At 32.9% G+C, this 16,075-nt stretch overlaps 1 protein-coding gene and 1 long non-coding RNA gene across 2 annotated transcripts; both read right to left on the bottom strand.

The window, feature by feature from the left end:
• Positions 1-4,261: 4,261 nt before the first annotated feature.
• Positions 4,262-5,165, bottom strand: LOC121173663 (uncharacterized). The gene is made up of 2 exons (XR_005888956.1): positions 4,651-5,165; positions 4,262-4,512 (listed from the first exon to the last, which is right to left on the bottom strand). It is a non-coding gene; the product is annotated as an uncharacterized lncRNA (long non-coding RNA).
• Positions 5,166-6,855: 1,690 nt separating this feature from the next.
• On the bottom strand, positions 6,856-15,408 carry LHP1-1 (chromo domain-containing protein LHP1-1). Its single transcript, XM_003548558.4, has 6 exons — positions 14,722-15,408; positions 14,137-14,162; positions 13,815-13,901; positions 12,799-13,554; positions 7,511-7,571; positions 6,856-7,210 (listed from the first exon to the last, which is right to left on the bottom strand). Exons 1-6 carry the CDS (start codon positions 15,088-15,090, stop codon positions 7,163-7,165), a joined length of 1,347 nt encoding a protein of 448 aa, XP_003548606.1. The 5' UTR covers positions 15,091-15,408; the 3' UTR covers positions 6,856-7,162.
• Between the last annotated feature and the right edge of the window lie 667 nt (positions 15,409-16,075).

The following is a 16,075-nucleotide window of genomic DNA, read 5'->3' as shown; positions in this document are numbered from 1 at the left end:
TAGAAGAATCAAAATCAAAAGAAAATGTTGAGAAGATTCTTGAAGCACTTCAACCTGATACCCAACAACTTCAGAGTTTGATCATATATGGAAGCATATAAAGGTATCCATTTCCCACAATGGATGTCTAGTCTTTCTCTTAAATATTTAACTTGTTTACAACTATTGAAAAGTGAAAGTTGTTTACAACTTTCGGTGTTGGGGAAACTACCTTCTTTAAAGAATCTAAGAGTGTATAACATGATTAATGTAAAATGCACATACGAGGAGTGCTATGATGGTTGAGTGATTTTCATGGCTCTAGAATTTATCACTGTAGAATCTACCAAACCTAATAAGGTTATCAAGGGAGGATAGGGAGAACATGTTTCCACATCGTTCCACACTTGAAATTACTAAATGTCCTAAATTGTTGGCTTTGCAACAAGGGTTTCACACTCTCAAAAAATTACATATTGTGGATTGTGGTCAGTTCAATATGTTGATAGGTTTTCAGTTCCTAACTTGTCTTGAGAAATTGTCGATTACAAGATGCAGAAAGGTGGAAGGATTTCCTAAGGCTTTACAACATATGATTTCCCTCAAGGATTTATGGTTATCAAATCTTCCAAACCTACAATCCTATCCTGACAACTTTGGAAACCTTTCCTTGTTGTAGTCGTTATGGTTATGGCATCTTCCAAACTTAGGATCCTTGTCTGATTGATTTGGAAACCTTTCCTTGCTTCGCAAATTGAATATTAGCAACTATCCCAAGTTGATGTGTCTTCCATCAAGCATAAGCCTTTAGCAGTCTAAAAAGACTGGGTATTTGCAATTGTTCTGATGAGTTAAAGAAACAATGTGAGAAGGGAATAGGAGACAACTGGCCAAAAGTAGCCTACATTCCCAACATTAATATTGGTGGTCTTCTATTGGATTAGCTCATAGGTATTTGTGGGTACTTTGCCTTCCTATATAGAAGTGTATATATTAGAAGGAGAATGATATATATATATATATATATATATATATATATATATATATATATATATATATATCATTCTCCTTCTAATATCTTCTTGTAAACCATGTCAACATCTATATCCAGCCTAAGTTATAGGAGATGAAGAGTTTCAAAAACAACTTTTTTAAAAAATTGAATACCCATTTTCATACTTAAATTTATTAGGCAATGACAATTAGGTCTCTGAAAGATAAAAAAAAATTAAAATTGTCCCCAAATTTGCAAAATGTGCGACAAATTAGTCATATTGTTAGTTTTCTCCGTTAAGTCAAGCAGTTGTACCTGCACGACACTTTTAGTGGTGACTTGACAACTAACGATTGCCACGCGTCATCTACGTGGCAGTCACATGTCAAAAGGTTGAATTTTTTATTTAGTCTCTAAACTTAGCAACTTGTTGTGATTTTAGTCCCTGAACTTAATCACTTAGTGACATTTTGGTCTCTAAACTTAACACGTACTATCATTTTGGTCCCTAAAAACACTTTAAATTCTTAATTAAGTCTTATATTGCATGAAATTATTAACATAAACATTACCATATTTTCTCACTTATATTCTTTATGCATTTCAGTCATTTTAATTATACTATAAGTATGAAACTAATTCATGAGTGATTACATATCAATAGTTAGTACTAAATCTATAACATTACTAACAAGATTTTATAAGGTTATAAACCATATTAGTTTATCCAAATTAAGTTATTATCTTATATGCTATTAATATGTGTAGCGTGTTATATTAATTAATTAATTAATCTATTTTATGAAATAATATTAATGACAAAAAGATAGTTAAAAAAATGTGACCCATTATAATGATTGAGAATAAGAGGACATGAAAAATAAAAATGTTATGGCCATTTTCCTACATACCCTTTTATAGTTTTTACATAATTGTTCAACCATTGAGTATTAGAGAACATCAGTCATCATAAGTCAAAAATATACTACCTACAAAATTGGGCATAAAAATATAGTCCACTCATTATATTCTCAATGAAAAAGATAGATGTTGTTTGTCATTTTGGAGAATAAAAAATTTAAGAAAATACAATAAAAGATGAAAAACCCAAAAATATCTATTGTCTTAAATTTTGGTCGAATAAAATGATCTATCTTGTATCTATTTGCTTTTAATTTCTTCCTTAATCAAATAATTATAATAAACTTTAAAAATAAATCATTTGTTAGTATCTATATATTTACACAATACACATTTTAATTTGATTCTTATGAAAAAATAATTTAATTTTCATATATTCATTTATTTTCAATTCAGTTATATTGTTGTTTGTCACTAGTATAATATTATTTGTTAAAATTTTAACTTAATAAAATATAATAAATAAATTGATAGTGATTTCAAATATAAAATCTTATATTTTCGATTTCTATATTTGATAATTATTTTTCATCATCATAAATAATTATTATCATTTATTATTAGTATGCTAATAATATATATGTAGTGTGACACTTAATTAAAAATTTAAAATTGTTTTAAAGGACTAAAATGATAATACTTAATTAAGTTCAAAGACTAAAATGATAATAAATTATTAAGTTTATAAACCAAATCTAAAATTTAATTTTTTGACATGTGATAATTGTTGGCGGTCATATCATCACGGAAAGTGTCATGTAGACACAATTATTACAAAGACTTAATTTTCTGTGCCTAAATAAATTTAAGGACAAAAGTAGATATTTAAAAAAAAAACATACTAGATTGTTATTGTCATGAAATTTTTGAATTCTAAAGTTTTCAAACAAATACAAAGTTTAGAATTCTCCTTTGTTTAATTCCCTGTTATATCCCATTTCTTTAAAAAAACCTAATCATAACCTTGTGTGTTTCAATTTAGAATTTAAAATTATTTTTTCTAGAATTGATTTTCTTCCATTTTTTGCTAAAAAAAATAAGAGCTTCAATTGACATGTTAAGAAGGGGTAGGTATTTCATTATATGCAAATTTCAGATTTTCATCTTATTCTGTAGTACTGCTCAATGTGTTTTATTTTGAAAGTGAATTAAATTTGTCCTTGTGATCAGAATTATGGCAAGATGAAGAAGATTCGGAACTTCAAACTTCACCTTCCTACAGGCCATGTTTGGAGATTTCCTCGCTTCGCTAAGAAATTTAGTTTAGTATGATAAGTTTGACAGACATGTAGTAGTACACTGTTCAGATATTTGTATTATTTGCTCCTTTTTATTTATTAGACTTTAATGGTCTTTTTATCAATATATTTAAAAGTGGATTTGTATTATTTCCAAACTCCTTTTCAGCATAAAAAAAGTTTAGGTCTAGTATTTGCATTACTTAAACTGTCAACTACACCGAGACTGCTTCATGTGCTTGATGAAAGGAGAGAAAAAGGAATGGCTCTATATGGAGCTTACAACATAAGAACTCAGTCAGGCCTACCTTGAGATTAGTTACTTGAAGTTGCAATGAAATTTAGGCAATGTTTATCCTTCTGTATTGTGCTTCATTTCCCAAAGATGAAAAAAATGAGTAAACAAATTCTAACACGAATCAAGTAATATGGCTGCCTATACGAGGCAGAGTCCTACGACTGTGGAGGTCTGGTAATTTAAACAAGGGAGACCACGATTCAAAAGGCTTCAAATTACTACGTAGCAGTCTTTCAAACTTCTTTATCCAAAATGGTCTTTTAAAATTCCAATTCAATCCAATACACCCCTAAAGCTGTTTGGAAATCTGTTGATGAAGTGGTGAACATACGTTAATCGCAGAAAGAATCCTTTGTATCTTTTGAGTTACGCTAAATTGTTGATCTGGCCTTGCCTTCCACGCTATCTCTCAATGATAGACAGAAATGCACCCAATGTTTCAATTCATTAACTTCTTAGTTTCAATTAATGGGTGTAGTCATGGCATTTACATTTTTAAACAAATCCCTACAGTAAAATTGTTCTCATCCTATATTTTATAACGCGAGGAATGCTAATGACACTCTCTTAACATTTCCCTTCAAAGACTCTCTTTATGATTTGTTAGAATTTATTGAAAATGATAAATTTTGACAAGTTTTATTTCTCATTTAATATAAATCAGGAGAAAAAAATCATTAAATAAAAAGTAAAACCTAACAAAAATGATGATTTTCAATAAATTTTAACTAATCATAGAAAAAATGTTAGAAAGAGAGTGGTTGCGAGAGTTTCGATATCATTTCTCTTTATAATATATTGAAGTTATTAGACACATGAATGATAGTATCCTACATGTAAATTTACAGTGCAGCACTCAAAATAAAAATAAAAACCGTTTGATAAATACATCATATTCTACAAGGTGGAATGTAGGTGCCAGAGAGCAAGCAGCAGACCGCTTTAGCACTTTCCAATACTAAAACTTAAAAATCATTTGCATATATAGACATTTCTTTCATCTGATTTGAGCCAAAGGAAGTCCAGGAAATCAAATACCTACTTCTCATTATAAAATTCAAACTTGCACTACCTTTAGCACCCTGCAGCAGCATAAGTATTCATGAGAATTCAAGCAAATCAGGAAGCCCGAGCCAAGATGCACACGCAAAAAGTGGTACTAAAATAACAACTCTCTTGTAGTGGATCATTGTGAAAAAATTTAGTGCATTAAACATTACCGTGCAAAGAGAGATTTATGACGAGGGGTCGGTCTATGTTGTCAAAATAGATTATACAAAAGAACGAAGACCAAAACTAAGAGCAGTGTTCCCAAGCCAAATTCAAATTCAAATCCAACATAATCATTCCTTGAGATGCTAGCGTGACGATTTATGCCATAAGATGACTTTCCAAAGGGGGATGAAGAAGGCAAGTGAAGAAATGCATATACTAAAAGAACAAGAAGCACCAATATTAAGGCTGTAAAGCTTTTCTCATCAACTTCTGATACCCATTGAAATGAAGATAATAATGTGTCTAAAATGGAAAACAAACTAGGCCAATAGATTAGGAATCCCAAGCAAAGCAAGAAAAGAGAAGGCATTAGTGGTGATGGCCCCCTTTCCATCTTCTCACTAATATATGTGATTATGATGTTAGATTGTTCAAAGAAGAATTGGAATGCAATTTGTAAGAGAATTGCATTGGAAGGTATTTTGCAGATAGGAATGACATAAAGTATTTGGTGACATTTGTCTAATAATTGGTTGAGCTATCCCAACGTTCATGTAAAGGCCACTTGAGTTTCTATCATTTTCTCAAGACACAATATAATATGATATTTAACACAAGGAAGTTGGATGCCAACCACAATTTTTTTTTGTTTATATCTACTTTTACCCTGAAAACCAAAATGGTCAATTTTGGTCAAAGATTCTATTGGATGATGAAGATCATATTATTCAAAGCAATGGCAATGTGATTACATTTTCTCTAAACAAGATTTGTTTTTCATGAAATTGAAAAGAAAAAAACTAATTTAGTTTCCGGATTAAGATTCCCATTATATGGATGAATCACAGGTGAGTATTAATTACATCAGCATGATATACATTCCATTTCAACACTCAACCCCTACCTGACGTGAATGATTTAATAGAGTCCATCTTCAAACAGGGACACAGGATTGCTACAATTGCTATTGTAATTACTTGATGAGTCATATAATACCCATTTGTTCTGCAAATTTAATCCGCGATGAAAACAAAGCCTATTTTCTTGATCCACATTCATCTTTAATTTATAGTTCATTGTTAAACAGATTACCTCTGGACTAAGAATAATTTTTTAAAAAATAATAGAAAAATATATTACTAAAATAACAAAATTTAACTAAAACTAAATAAATAGGTAAAAAAAATAACTAACCACTAAAATGATTTTACTTAATTATTAATGATTGATATATCAATTATTTATTGACGCAAACAACTCTGGTTACATTGTTTGCTTCTTTGTTTTAGTTAAAAAAACAAACATTTGATTGCATAATGAAATTCATTTTTCTATTAAATTCTATCACTAAAGAATCATCAATTTTCAATTAGAAAGGATTTTTTTACTTTAAAATAATTACAAATATTTATAAAAAAAAATCCTTAAATTGTGTGGCTAAATGAGCTGGCTCTGTAACCCTCAGATCAAATCCGTTTAGCCAGCAAATAAATTGGGCCCAAAAAATCACCATTATATGGATTATCACAGGGCTATTGCATTCCGCAATACCAAAAACAGAAAATCTAAAATGTAAATTTAGATTCAAAATGAGTTTTCCAAAATGCACTGAGGTCCCAAGATACAATAATGAAAGTGGAAGTGCAGGAAACAAATGCCTGATCAGTCTAAGCAGTCAACGAGCCTTAACCCATACAAGTGCATTTTAATTATAATTATAATTAATGTATAGCATATGTAATCACTATACAAACTTATTCAGTTAATATCACTTCTTTTTTTGTCAATCTCTTCTCGCTTACTCTGTGCTTTATAATAATGTCTGACCATAACAAGTGAGAGCTACATGCTTCACTGCACCCGTGAAAATTCTTATATGAAATGTAATTGAAACATAATCAAATTTAATTACTCTGTAAACAAAAGGCTACAAATGCTTAAACTTGGATTAATAGGAAATCCAAAACCAAAATAACTTCTGAATACTGAGTCCTATATATAAAATAAATTAAAACTTTCCAACCAAATTTGCATCTCATGTAGGAACAAAACTGGGTGAAACATAGCACTTCATCCAAAAAAATTTACACGCACCTTAACAGTTAATTGTGGATTTTCCTTTAGAATCATGTCAATCAATCAACCAATCAGTATTCAAATTATAATAGGCAAACAAATCGCTCAGAAATAGCCAAGAACTTCCATAAAAATTTACAATAATCCAAAATAGTTTTTCATTCTTGACTAACTCCTAAGAAACTATTGTCTATCCTCGTGTGTTTGAGGCATTCAAATATATAGTTATTTATGCCATCAGCATGCATCAGTCAGTATATAGCCACACTGACAACCACTTGTTAAAATCATACCTACGTGTAACTAACAAACAATGCATTTCTTACCCTTTACTATCTTCTGCATCTATAAAAGTAAGACATTCTTCAACAAAACTACTAACTAAGCACAATCGTGTGAACCTAACTACAAACTCAAAAGCACCTTCTATTCTCTGTTTGGTCACAATGTAGGGCTGTAGCGAAGATGCTGCTCATAGAAATTGATCAGCTGCAACATATGAAAAATATTAGGGTATAGGTGAAAAGAGGCCATAGCAACATTTTAATGAGGCATTGAGGAAATAATTAAGGAGTTTACGAAATTTTTGGTCCCTCATCTTTGTGGATTTTCGTTTAGTTCCTGATAAAATTTACATCAAGGACCAAAAGCAGAACGAAAAAAATTGAGGGACTAAAAACAGATTAAAAAAATTTAAGGACTAAAAACAGAAATCCTCAAAAGATGAGGGACCAAAAAGATAATACACCCAATAATTAAATGTAATAATGTGAAGGTATAGGGTACTACAAGAAGTGGATTAAATGCTTTTAGATACTTGTTGTCAACCATCACTTCTGTTCCATCAGACCTAAAAAGTTGACAAGATAGGCATTAGGAAGCATGTTGTATGAATACTAAATAATTCAGCTCAGAGAAATTAGAATGCACTCATAGAATAGACCTGCAAAGTCTTGATATAAATAAATGAGTTGTAAAGGATACACATTTAGGAACAAAATTGAATAATGAAAATGAAATCCTAGGCTCTCCAAATCAAGTGATATAAGCCAAAAGCAAACAGAATAAGCACATTTGCTCGATGACCTTGAATAAACTTATGTGGCAGTTAGAGTCTTTTTTTATCAGCAAAATAAAAGTATATATATATATATATATATATATATATATATATATATATATATATATATATATATATATATATATAATTAAAACAGTACCAGAGGTACTAATACAAAAGGGATATACAATCCTTATATCTAGACACCAGAGATGAATGGTATATTGGTATTCTAGATACTAGGAGAACATCTAGTTTGTGCTATTTGTATCACCCATTACATAAAACCCTGTCTAATATTACTAGACCATTGATTTAGGTGGGTTGTGAAGTCTTTCTCAAAATGTCTAAGCCAAGTCCAGGTCAAGAAAATAGCTTCTTCAAACAATCGAAGTTATACACAATGGTATTCTAGATATTAGGAGAAAATTGCTTCCTTTGTTGCTCTCCTATACACAATCCAAGTTATTTATTAGCTTAAAATTTTCAATACAGATTAATCCTCACCATGGTAGTTGAATCGGGATCAAATCATGAATCGAATTGTATTGTTGATTGTAAGATTCATGGTCAATAATAAAACATAGCATATGCAACTAACAAAAACATATTAAAGCACATATTCATGACCAGTAACTAAAAAAACATAAGTCTAGGAGCATGAGATGCATGAGTTCTATTAAATCTGAGTTTGTGAAGCCTTTATTTTAGTAGAATGGAAACAAAGCAATTAAATAGCTAAATAGAGTACTTGCATTAAATGAGTAAAAAACAAATAAGTAGTGCAGTAGTCAAATAAGATAAGTTCAGGAGTGTTCTTTCAATTTGTTTTCATTTAATAATTTAGGTTTATTTGACTTGAATTTTTTCATGAGAATTGGTGAAAGAAAAAATAATGAATCCTTGAATCTTGTTAATCATAAGATTCACATTATTCATTCATGCATCGTAAGATACAAAGTCTTTTAAGATTCTGATAACTATGATCCTCACCTAACTGTAATGATTTTCCTCCTCTTCAGATGCTTTCAAAATTATAAAAAATGGCAGGCGGGAACATCCTTCAAAAATATTGTAGGCTTACATATATGTGAAAACATTCAAAACTTGCTTTAAATAAAGGAATCAAGGGCCTAAAGCAATAAAGGAATAAAGTGATATAATCCTTTCCTGCCCATATATTTCTTCTCCGGACATTCTACCTCAGTGAGTCACTAAAGGAATCAAGTGTCTAAAGCAAAAATAATATAACAACTTCATTTTGGTTAATTGAAATCATATGTAAAGATACCAATTTTAAAATGAAAACACTATTCTTAATCAACACATTTCCTTTCTGAAATTTAGCCTCTCACTCTAAATTGAGAGGATAAACATATATACAAAGAAAAATGCATGACTAGTTCTGAAGATCATAGCTGTCAATTGTGCGCAATAAGGCTGCAATCGCAGTAGCCAAACAGAGCAACAACCTACCGCTCCTCAAAGAACAATCACAGAACGACTGGCCATCACAGCACATTTCATGGCCATTTTCACAGCCAACCTCTTGTGCCTCGCCTGCCTGACAAGGGAGCTTAAGCAGGAAGCTTCTGTTGTTTAACACCTCTCTTGTGCCTCTGTTATCCGATTTCCAACAAGGCAACCTTGGCTTTGCACCTTACGGTGAGTATTCTGGCGAGTCAAAGGTGTTATGCAGACATCTAGTCAAAGAGGCTAATAATTAATGGGTGTGGGTGTTGATAAAACCCCAAACAATGATGTTCTAGGGGTAAAATGGATTCTTGAAGCATATATCATGATAGGGCATTGCTATAGTGCACTAATTAACACTGCTATTTTGGCCGTTATTGCAGCCGCTCTGGCTACTATTAAAAAACGACTCCACTATCCTGGTATTGACTACTAAATTTGATGCCCTAGTTAAAAAAGTAATTAAATGGATCATACCCAATAGACAAAGGTAGAGAAAGACCATAGAAAACCTAATGAAAATATGTATAAAGAGATCTTAATTTTGGCCTTTCCAAAAACTAAGTTTTTTATGAAATGGGACGGCATCATTTAATCCATGTAGGTTGCCAATCCTACCTAGAGACCAAGAACAGCTTATTTCTATTGCTATAGGCTATAAACATTTACATGAATCCTGTGGAACCCAAAGTTATGCCCAAGGTTTTAAAAAACAGTCCACGAATGAAATCCCAATTGCAACATTAAAGTTTAGACACTTTGTGACTGCATCACAACTACAATTGTGGTCACATCTATGGAATGACAGAAGGAATGAGATCTAGTAGATGGAAATGGTGGTGGATGGCACTGACATGGACCATTTGGAAGCATAGGAATAATATTATCTTCTCAAATGGCTCACTAAATGTTAATGGAATTCTAGATGACGCAATTTTCCTACTATGGACGTGGCTTACAAATTTGGAGAAGGGATTTAATATGCACTACAACTACTGGTCTTCTAACATCAGAGCAGGGTTCCTAAATATAACAGGATAGAATAGCAGTGCAAGTTTCTGTATTATTTAAATGTTTTTCCAGATTGGCCAAACTATGTTAAGCTCAATTCTGGATTGATACTTGTACTGTTAGTACCTCTGGTACTCAATTAATATATATTATTAAGTTTGCTGACCAAAAAAAAAAACAATTGTGGTCACATTTATCCACAATTTAAAACCCTTGGTTCTGCCTTCTATCATAGTTAATTTTATACTTAAAATACAATTCAAAATTACATTTAAATATATAATCATGCTTTAATAGTAAGAAGTACCAAAGAACATATTTGTGTCTTTGTCTTGAGAATATTTCATCATCCTCTTGAATTTATGTACTCAGTATTTTTCTATCTAATAATATTTCTTTGCTGGCAAGCCTAGACTTGGCTTAATAAGAGAATAACATAGTATATTGACCTAGTGGGAGCTCACTTAAGGCTATGGGTATCATGATTATAAAACAACATTAGCTAGCCTTACACTACACCCTTGGCAAGGGGAGATCCCTTCGCTAAACCTTGAAAATGCTAAGTGGCAAGTCGAATGAGCGTAACTCCATACTCTGACAAAAGCAACACACTAGTTTCGTGGTAAGCTTATTGGACACTTTTACTGGTAAAGTCGCGAGTTCGAGCCCCTTCAATCTCGACCTAGGATCTGATGAATCAATCAATTCATCTATGTACAAGGGGCTTAGGATCTAATTCCCAATAGGAGGATACTTCTTTCGTTTCACATTCCTTATCGAACAAATCAAGGAATCAAATGACAATAACTAGAACCAACTGATGGAAGAGTGGCACATGTAGGTTGATAAATCAGTGGTATCACCATATTAAGCATATTAAGTAAGGATTCAAAGATATACCATACAGGCCTGGCTTTTGCTGATTGCCCATTGCCTGTCAAACAAAGTAGAAATTTCTTTCTTTCCCAAGAGCACATAACATTTTTTATGATACACAATTAACTTAACAAAGTTACCTCCATAGAGTACTTTTCAGATTCAGCCTACCCTTTCTCTCTAACTCCGATTTGCTTTCTTTGCTACACCTATTCTTTCTTCCTCTAATCAATTCGAAAAAATTCAATGCCAATTGCTCTACTCTAATTCATAGGTTTTTTAATTGTATTGATTCCGGGATCTATCATAGTATATATAAAAAAATTAAAACAAATCATCCCTTAGCACAAGTACTAAGTCAGCAAGCTATGTTTATTTCTACTTTTTTATAAGAAAAAAATCACCCATCCAATATTGAATGATCGAGCACTCAAATGCTATTGTGAGTCTTGATACATGGTATATTAAGTCCTTTCCGCAACTCCTAATTTGATTCCCCATCAGCCCATCCAATCTAATTCACAACTCAGTTGGTATATACTAGTAGGGTAGTAAAATAGGAATTTGAAACCAAAAAGCCCTTCCTGGATCCTAGGAGCTAGGATTTTTAGTCCTTTTTGAACAACCTTTTGATCCCAAGATTTTCAACCCCTTACATTTGTATTTTTGAATCTCACAATTGAGCCTTACTACCTAAGTTGATCCAATTGTCAACAAGTGAACAACACTTCCTGGCAATGCCTTAGGGAATCTCAAAAATTGAAGATTAGTATAAAACTAGAGTCATCTCCTTTTTGCAAGGGAATCTTCTTTGGTTGATTATTTGGCTTCGAAATATGCATTCCAAAACCTACTTTGCTCTCTTATACCCATTTGCCTAAACTCCAGTGATCTAGCTTTGGCTTATTCCATTACCGCTAAACTCGACTCTTCTCTTTATATAAATCCTTATTCTTTCCTTTTGTGACTTCTTTATTTGAACGACTCCTTTCCATACCGATGATGTTGATTATAGATATTTTCTTCCCTAGTTTCACTACGGGACTACTTTCCTTGCTTACTAGTGCTTAGCCAGAGGTGGTGTACTAAAGCAGAGCTTTGACCTTACCCTAATACTAGGTTATTTCCTTCATCAAACCAATTCTCAATCAAGCTAACTACAATACAAGTCATGAGCAATAGTGAACCCAAGATGGATAGGCTTGACTTTCTATATCAATCAAATAAGTACATGTTTTATCAAATATGCTTCAACCACTCAATAAATTTCAAGCTACATTAACATTCTTTCTATATCAATCATATAAGTACATGTTTTATCAATTAAAATATAAGTAAATGATGTTGCATTGCAAATATTTGTGGCTGGCCTCATTTATTAACCAAAAGCTCAATCAATTTAGTCTCTACAAAATATAATAAAAAACAGTTATGACTTATAAGGACTAAAATTTCATGGACCAAAAAAAAAATCATTATTGAAGAGTGTGGACATTCACGACCAGAGCTAACACTTTTCCATTTCTAAACTGACAAGCAGTATCACAGAAGAAAGATATCTTAAAAATAAACATGACTAAAAATCAATTAATCTTAGCAAACATATTATGAAAACTAATGCACAATGAAATTTATTGTTAATCGCAGAGTAACTTACTTTGAAGCCACAAAGGTTACTAAAACATCCTGCATTCCACTGGCTACTGAAGCTGAATAGCCTACTGGCTTTACAATGTTTACAATATTGCTAGCAGGTCTGGCATGATTAGTATTGCCACCACTACCAGCATCTCTTGTTCGTTCTGGCTCAGCTGTACCAACAGGCATGCTAACTGGATTTTCCGCATTAGCAGGCTCATTAGCATATAGTTCTTTCTTGAACCTCTTTACGGAACCACATTTTCTCCTTTTGGATCCCCGGCAGCGGTCACTTTCACTTGTTTCCATGCAAGCCCCCTTTGATTTAGCATCCATTTGACCATTACTGCCAGAAGGCCCAGAACCCTTAGCTTCTGGAATCCGTATTGCAAGCCTGTCTGCATCATTCCCATTAGAAGTCATAGCTTTAAGCTCACTAAGCACAGGATCATAATCATTTTCCTCATTCCTTTTAATATTTTGTTCTGAACCATTTGCAGACCTGTTAGCATTACTGGGTGTGGCTTTTCTAAGACTGCTGCCTTCAGCACCATTTCCCACATCATCAGAAAACAGCACAGTGTGAGGGAAGGCGGGAATATCTGGAAGGCTAGGATCATTAAGAGGAGGAGCAGACTGTGTATGGTTCTCAGCTGTACTAGTTGAAAAACGCCGAAGGCTGTAAGGAGTTGTCGAACGCTCCAGCCGCTTCTTGGGTTGAGTATGATGCACTACATGCTTGCGTTTGCGCTTACGATGTTTTCCGGACTTCAAGCTTCAAAACCACAAAAAAATAAAATAAAAATAATTAGTGATCAGACAATTTTCACAATTTAGACATATAAATCCAAGTATCCAACTAGTTTCAGGTAATTACAGTCTTTTTACCTCTGCTTATAAGCAACACGAAATCACAGCAAAACAGAACATAAATACAAAATATAATCGGAATATATGCCTTTTCACATCCTTACTCGTAATATAACACAAGGTCCAAAGAAAATGTAAGAATTTTATGGAACAGAAAGGGAATACCTCTCCTCAAAAGCTTCAACAACATCAGGAACAGACTCTAGATTTTCCAGAGGCTCCCAAGTGTTGGCTGTCTCGGGCCACCCATTCCTTCAGTGATAAACAAACAAACAAATCAGCAAAAATACATACATAAAGTTTTCACACTAGGCCATTTTCCCTTTGAGTAATGATATCCATACATTCACACACTCATCCAACCCATTCGCACCCCATTTTCTTCCTATCTCCTTATTTTTCACCACACCATTTGTCACATCTTTATCTTTACAACCCAATCCAGAAAATAAGAACAAAAGACAAATGAGCAAAAGGGGTTACTCACCATTTGATTAAGTATTGCACCTCACCCTGTTATTTGCAACATTTGAAATCCATATTGTCATAAAGGAGAAGCCAAAAAACAAAAAACAAGTCAGGCCATGGAAGAAGAACATCAGCAACAACAAAGTACTATCCCACTATCAGAAATCGATTCCATGAATCACACATCGTCGATCAGAAACAGGGTACCCTCATTAGAGCAAAAAAAAAAAAAACTTGGAAAAACATCCCCTTTCCAGATAAAACTAGACCAAAAACATAACTTGAAAAAACCAATATTGCCATTACAGATAAAATAATTTAAAAATATAAACAGACACAACACAACAAGGAAAAAACATAACCCTCAATCACCAAAGAAAAGGAAAAACAGCAAAAAGCCTATGGGGAGGTTGGCTACATGAATGACACCACGTCATCCGGACACTAGGCATCCTCCATTGGAGCAAAAAATAACTAGGAATAAAAAATCCCCATTACAGATAAAATAATTAAAAAAAACAGACACAACACAAAACAAGGAAAACACATAACCCTCGACATAACCAAGAACCACGAAAGAAGAGGAAAAGAGGGAACTTTTTACCTTGCGCAACCTCTTACGACGTATGGCTTCAACTTCAAAGAAATTTTCACCAAGAGCAGGAAAACCTTGTTGTCCCCCAGCAACAGCACCACCATTTTCTTCTTCATATTCTTCCTCTCCCTCGGCATAATCTTCTTCGTCTTCTCCTCCTTCATCACCCTCCACGTGGTGGGGTTCTTCTTCCTGTTCTTCAGTATTCCGCAACTGGGTACCCTCGTTTCCCTCAAAGTTTTGAACTTTCACACCCCCGACATCTCCAACACCCAAATCAGCATCATCAGAAGGAGCAGAAGCAGCAGCAACAACAACAACAACATCGTTCGGAGCCTCCGAGGTAGAAGCCTTTCTCTTCCCACCACCACCCTTCATTGCAGCAGCAGCAGCAACAACAACAACAACAACAACAACAACAAACAAAAACGCAACAAGAATCGAAAAGGAGCAACCCTGAAAGAAACTATGTTCTTTTTTTCTTCTCTTTCTCCCTATATCTGTTTTGTTTTTTGTTTTTTTTCTTAGCACAACAGAAACAGCTTCAGCTTCAGAGCGGAGGAAGCAACAAATCAAAAGTTGTGTCCATTCTCTCCGAGAGTCTGAGGTGATGAGTTGTCCATCTATACCGAAAAGTGTGATCCATCGCTCCGGTTTTTTATTTAACGCTTTTCTCCATTCGCCCCTTTTTCCCTTTTTTGTTAAGATTTTTTGCCTTTTCTATTTTTTTTTATTTTGTGAAAAAAAAAATCAGTTTTGGATTTTGGTTTGGAGGGGTTTGTAATTTTGTTTCCCTCCCTGCCCCGCCAACTCTTTTTCCACAATGTTTCTTTGGGTTTTGGGTTTTGCTTTTTCTTTTTTATTTTTTTCCTTTATGTTGCATACCAATTAGGTTATTACTCACAATATTCACTTAGTTATTTTTAGGGGTGGGAATAAGCCAGACTGGTCTACAGGGATCTATGACCTGGCCTACATAGAGTCTAGTCTAAACTAGCCTATTTAATTAAAAGGTTAGGCTCATACTTTTTTAAAAGTCTATTAAATTAAATAGATCAAGCTTAGGTTTATTAAAAAGTCTTATAAGCCTGATAGGCCGGCCTATATATATATATATTATTTTTTGGGTACCAATATATAATATTATTTTTTGGATACAATTAATTTTTTTTTAAACTATCAGACTTTGATTACACATTATTGCTTCATAACTTCTATTCCTATAATCAAGTAAGGTTTTAATTACAATTTAGGTATGAGTCATGTGCCATTTTATATTCCTCATTATTTTTATTGACTTTCCTTTTTCTTTAACTTACGTTCCTACTCCATGAAATATTAAATATTTATTGTAAATGAGGCT

Source organism: Glycine max, chromosome 16 (assembly GCF_000004515.6).
Source record: "Glycine max cultivar Williams 82 chromosome 16, Glycine_max_v4.0, whole genome shotgun sequence".
Taxonomy (NCBI): Eukaryota; Viridiplantae; Streptophyta; class Magnoliopsida; order Fabales; family Fabaceae; genus Glycine; species Glycine max.
This window is presented reverse-complemented; position numbering and strand designations above follow the sequence as displayed.

Coding starts and splice junctions, on each gene's coding strand:
- LHP1-1 (XM_003548558.4), bottom strand. CDS start 15,090: ATGAAGGGTGGTGGTGGGAAGAGAAAGGCTTCTACCTCGGAGGCTCCG. Junction 14,163..14,721: donor GTCGTAAGAGGTTGCGCAAG/GTAAAAAGTTCC, acceptor TGCAAATAACAG/GGTGAGGTGCAATACTTAAT. Junction 13,555..13,814: donor GTTGAAGCTTTTGAGGAGAG/GTATTCCCTTTC, acceptor GTGGTTTTGAAG/CTTGAAGTCCGGAAAACATC.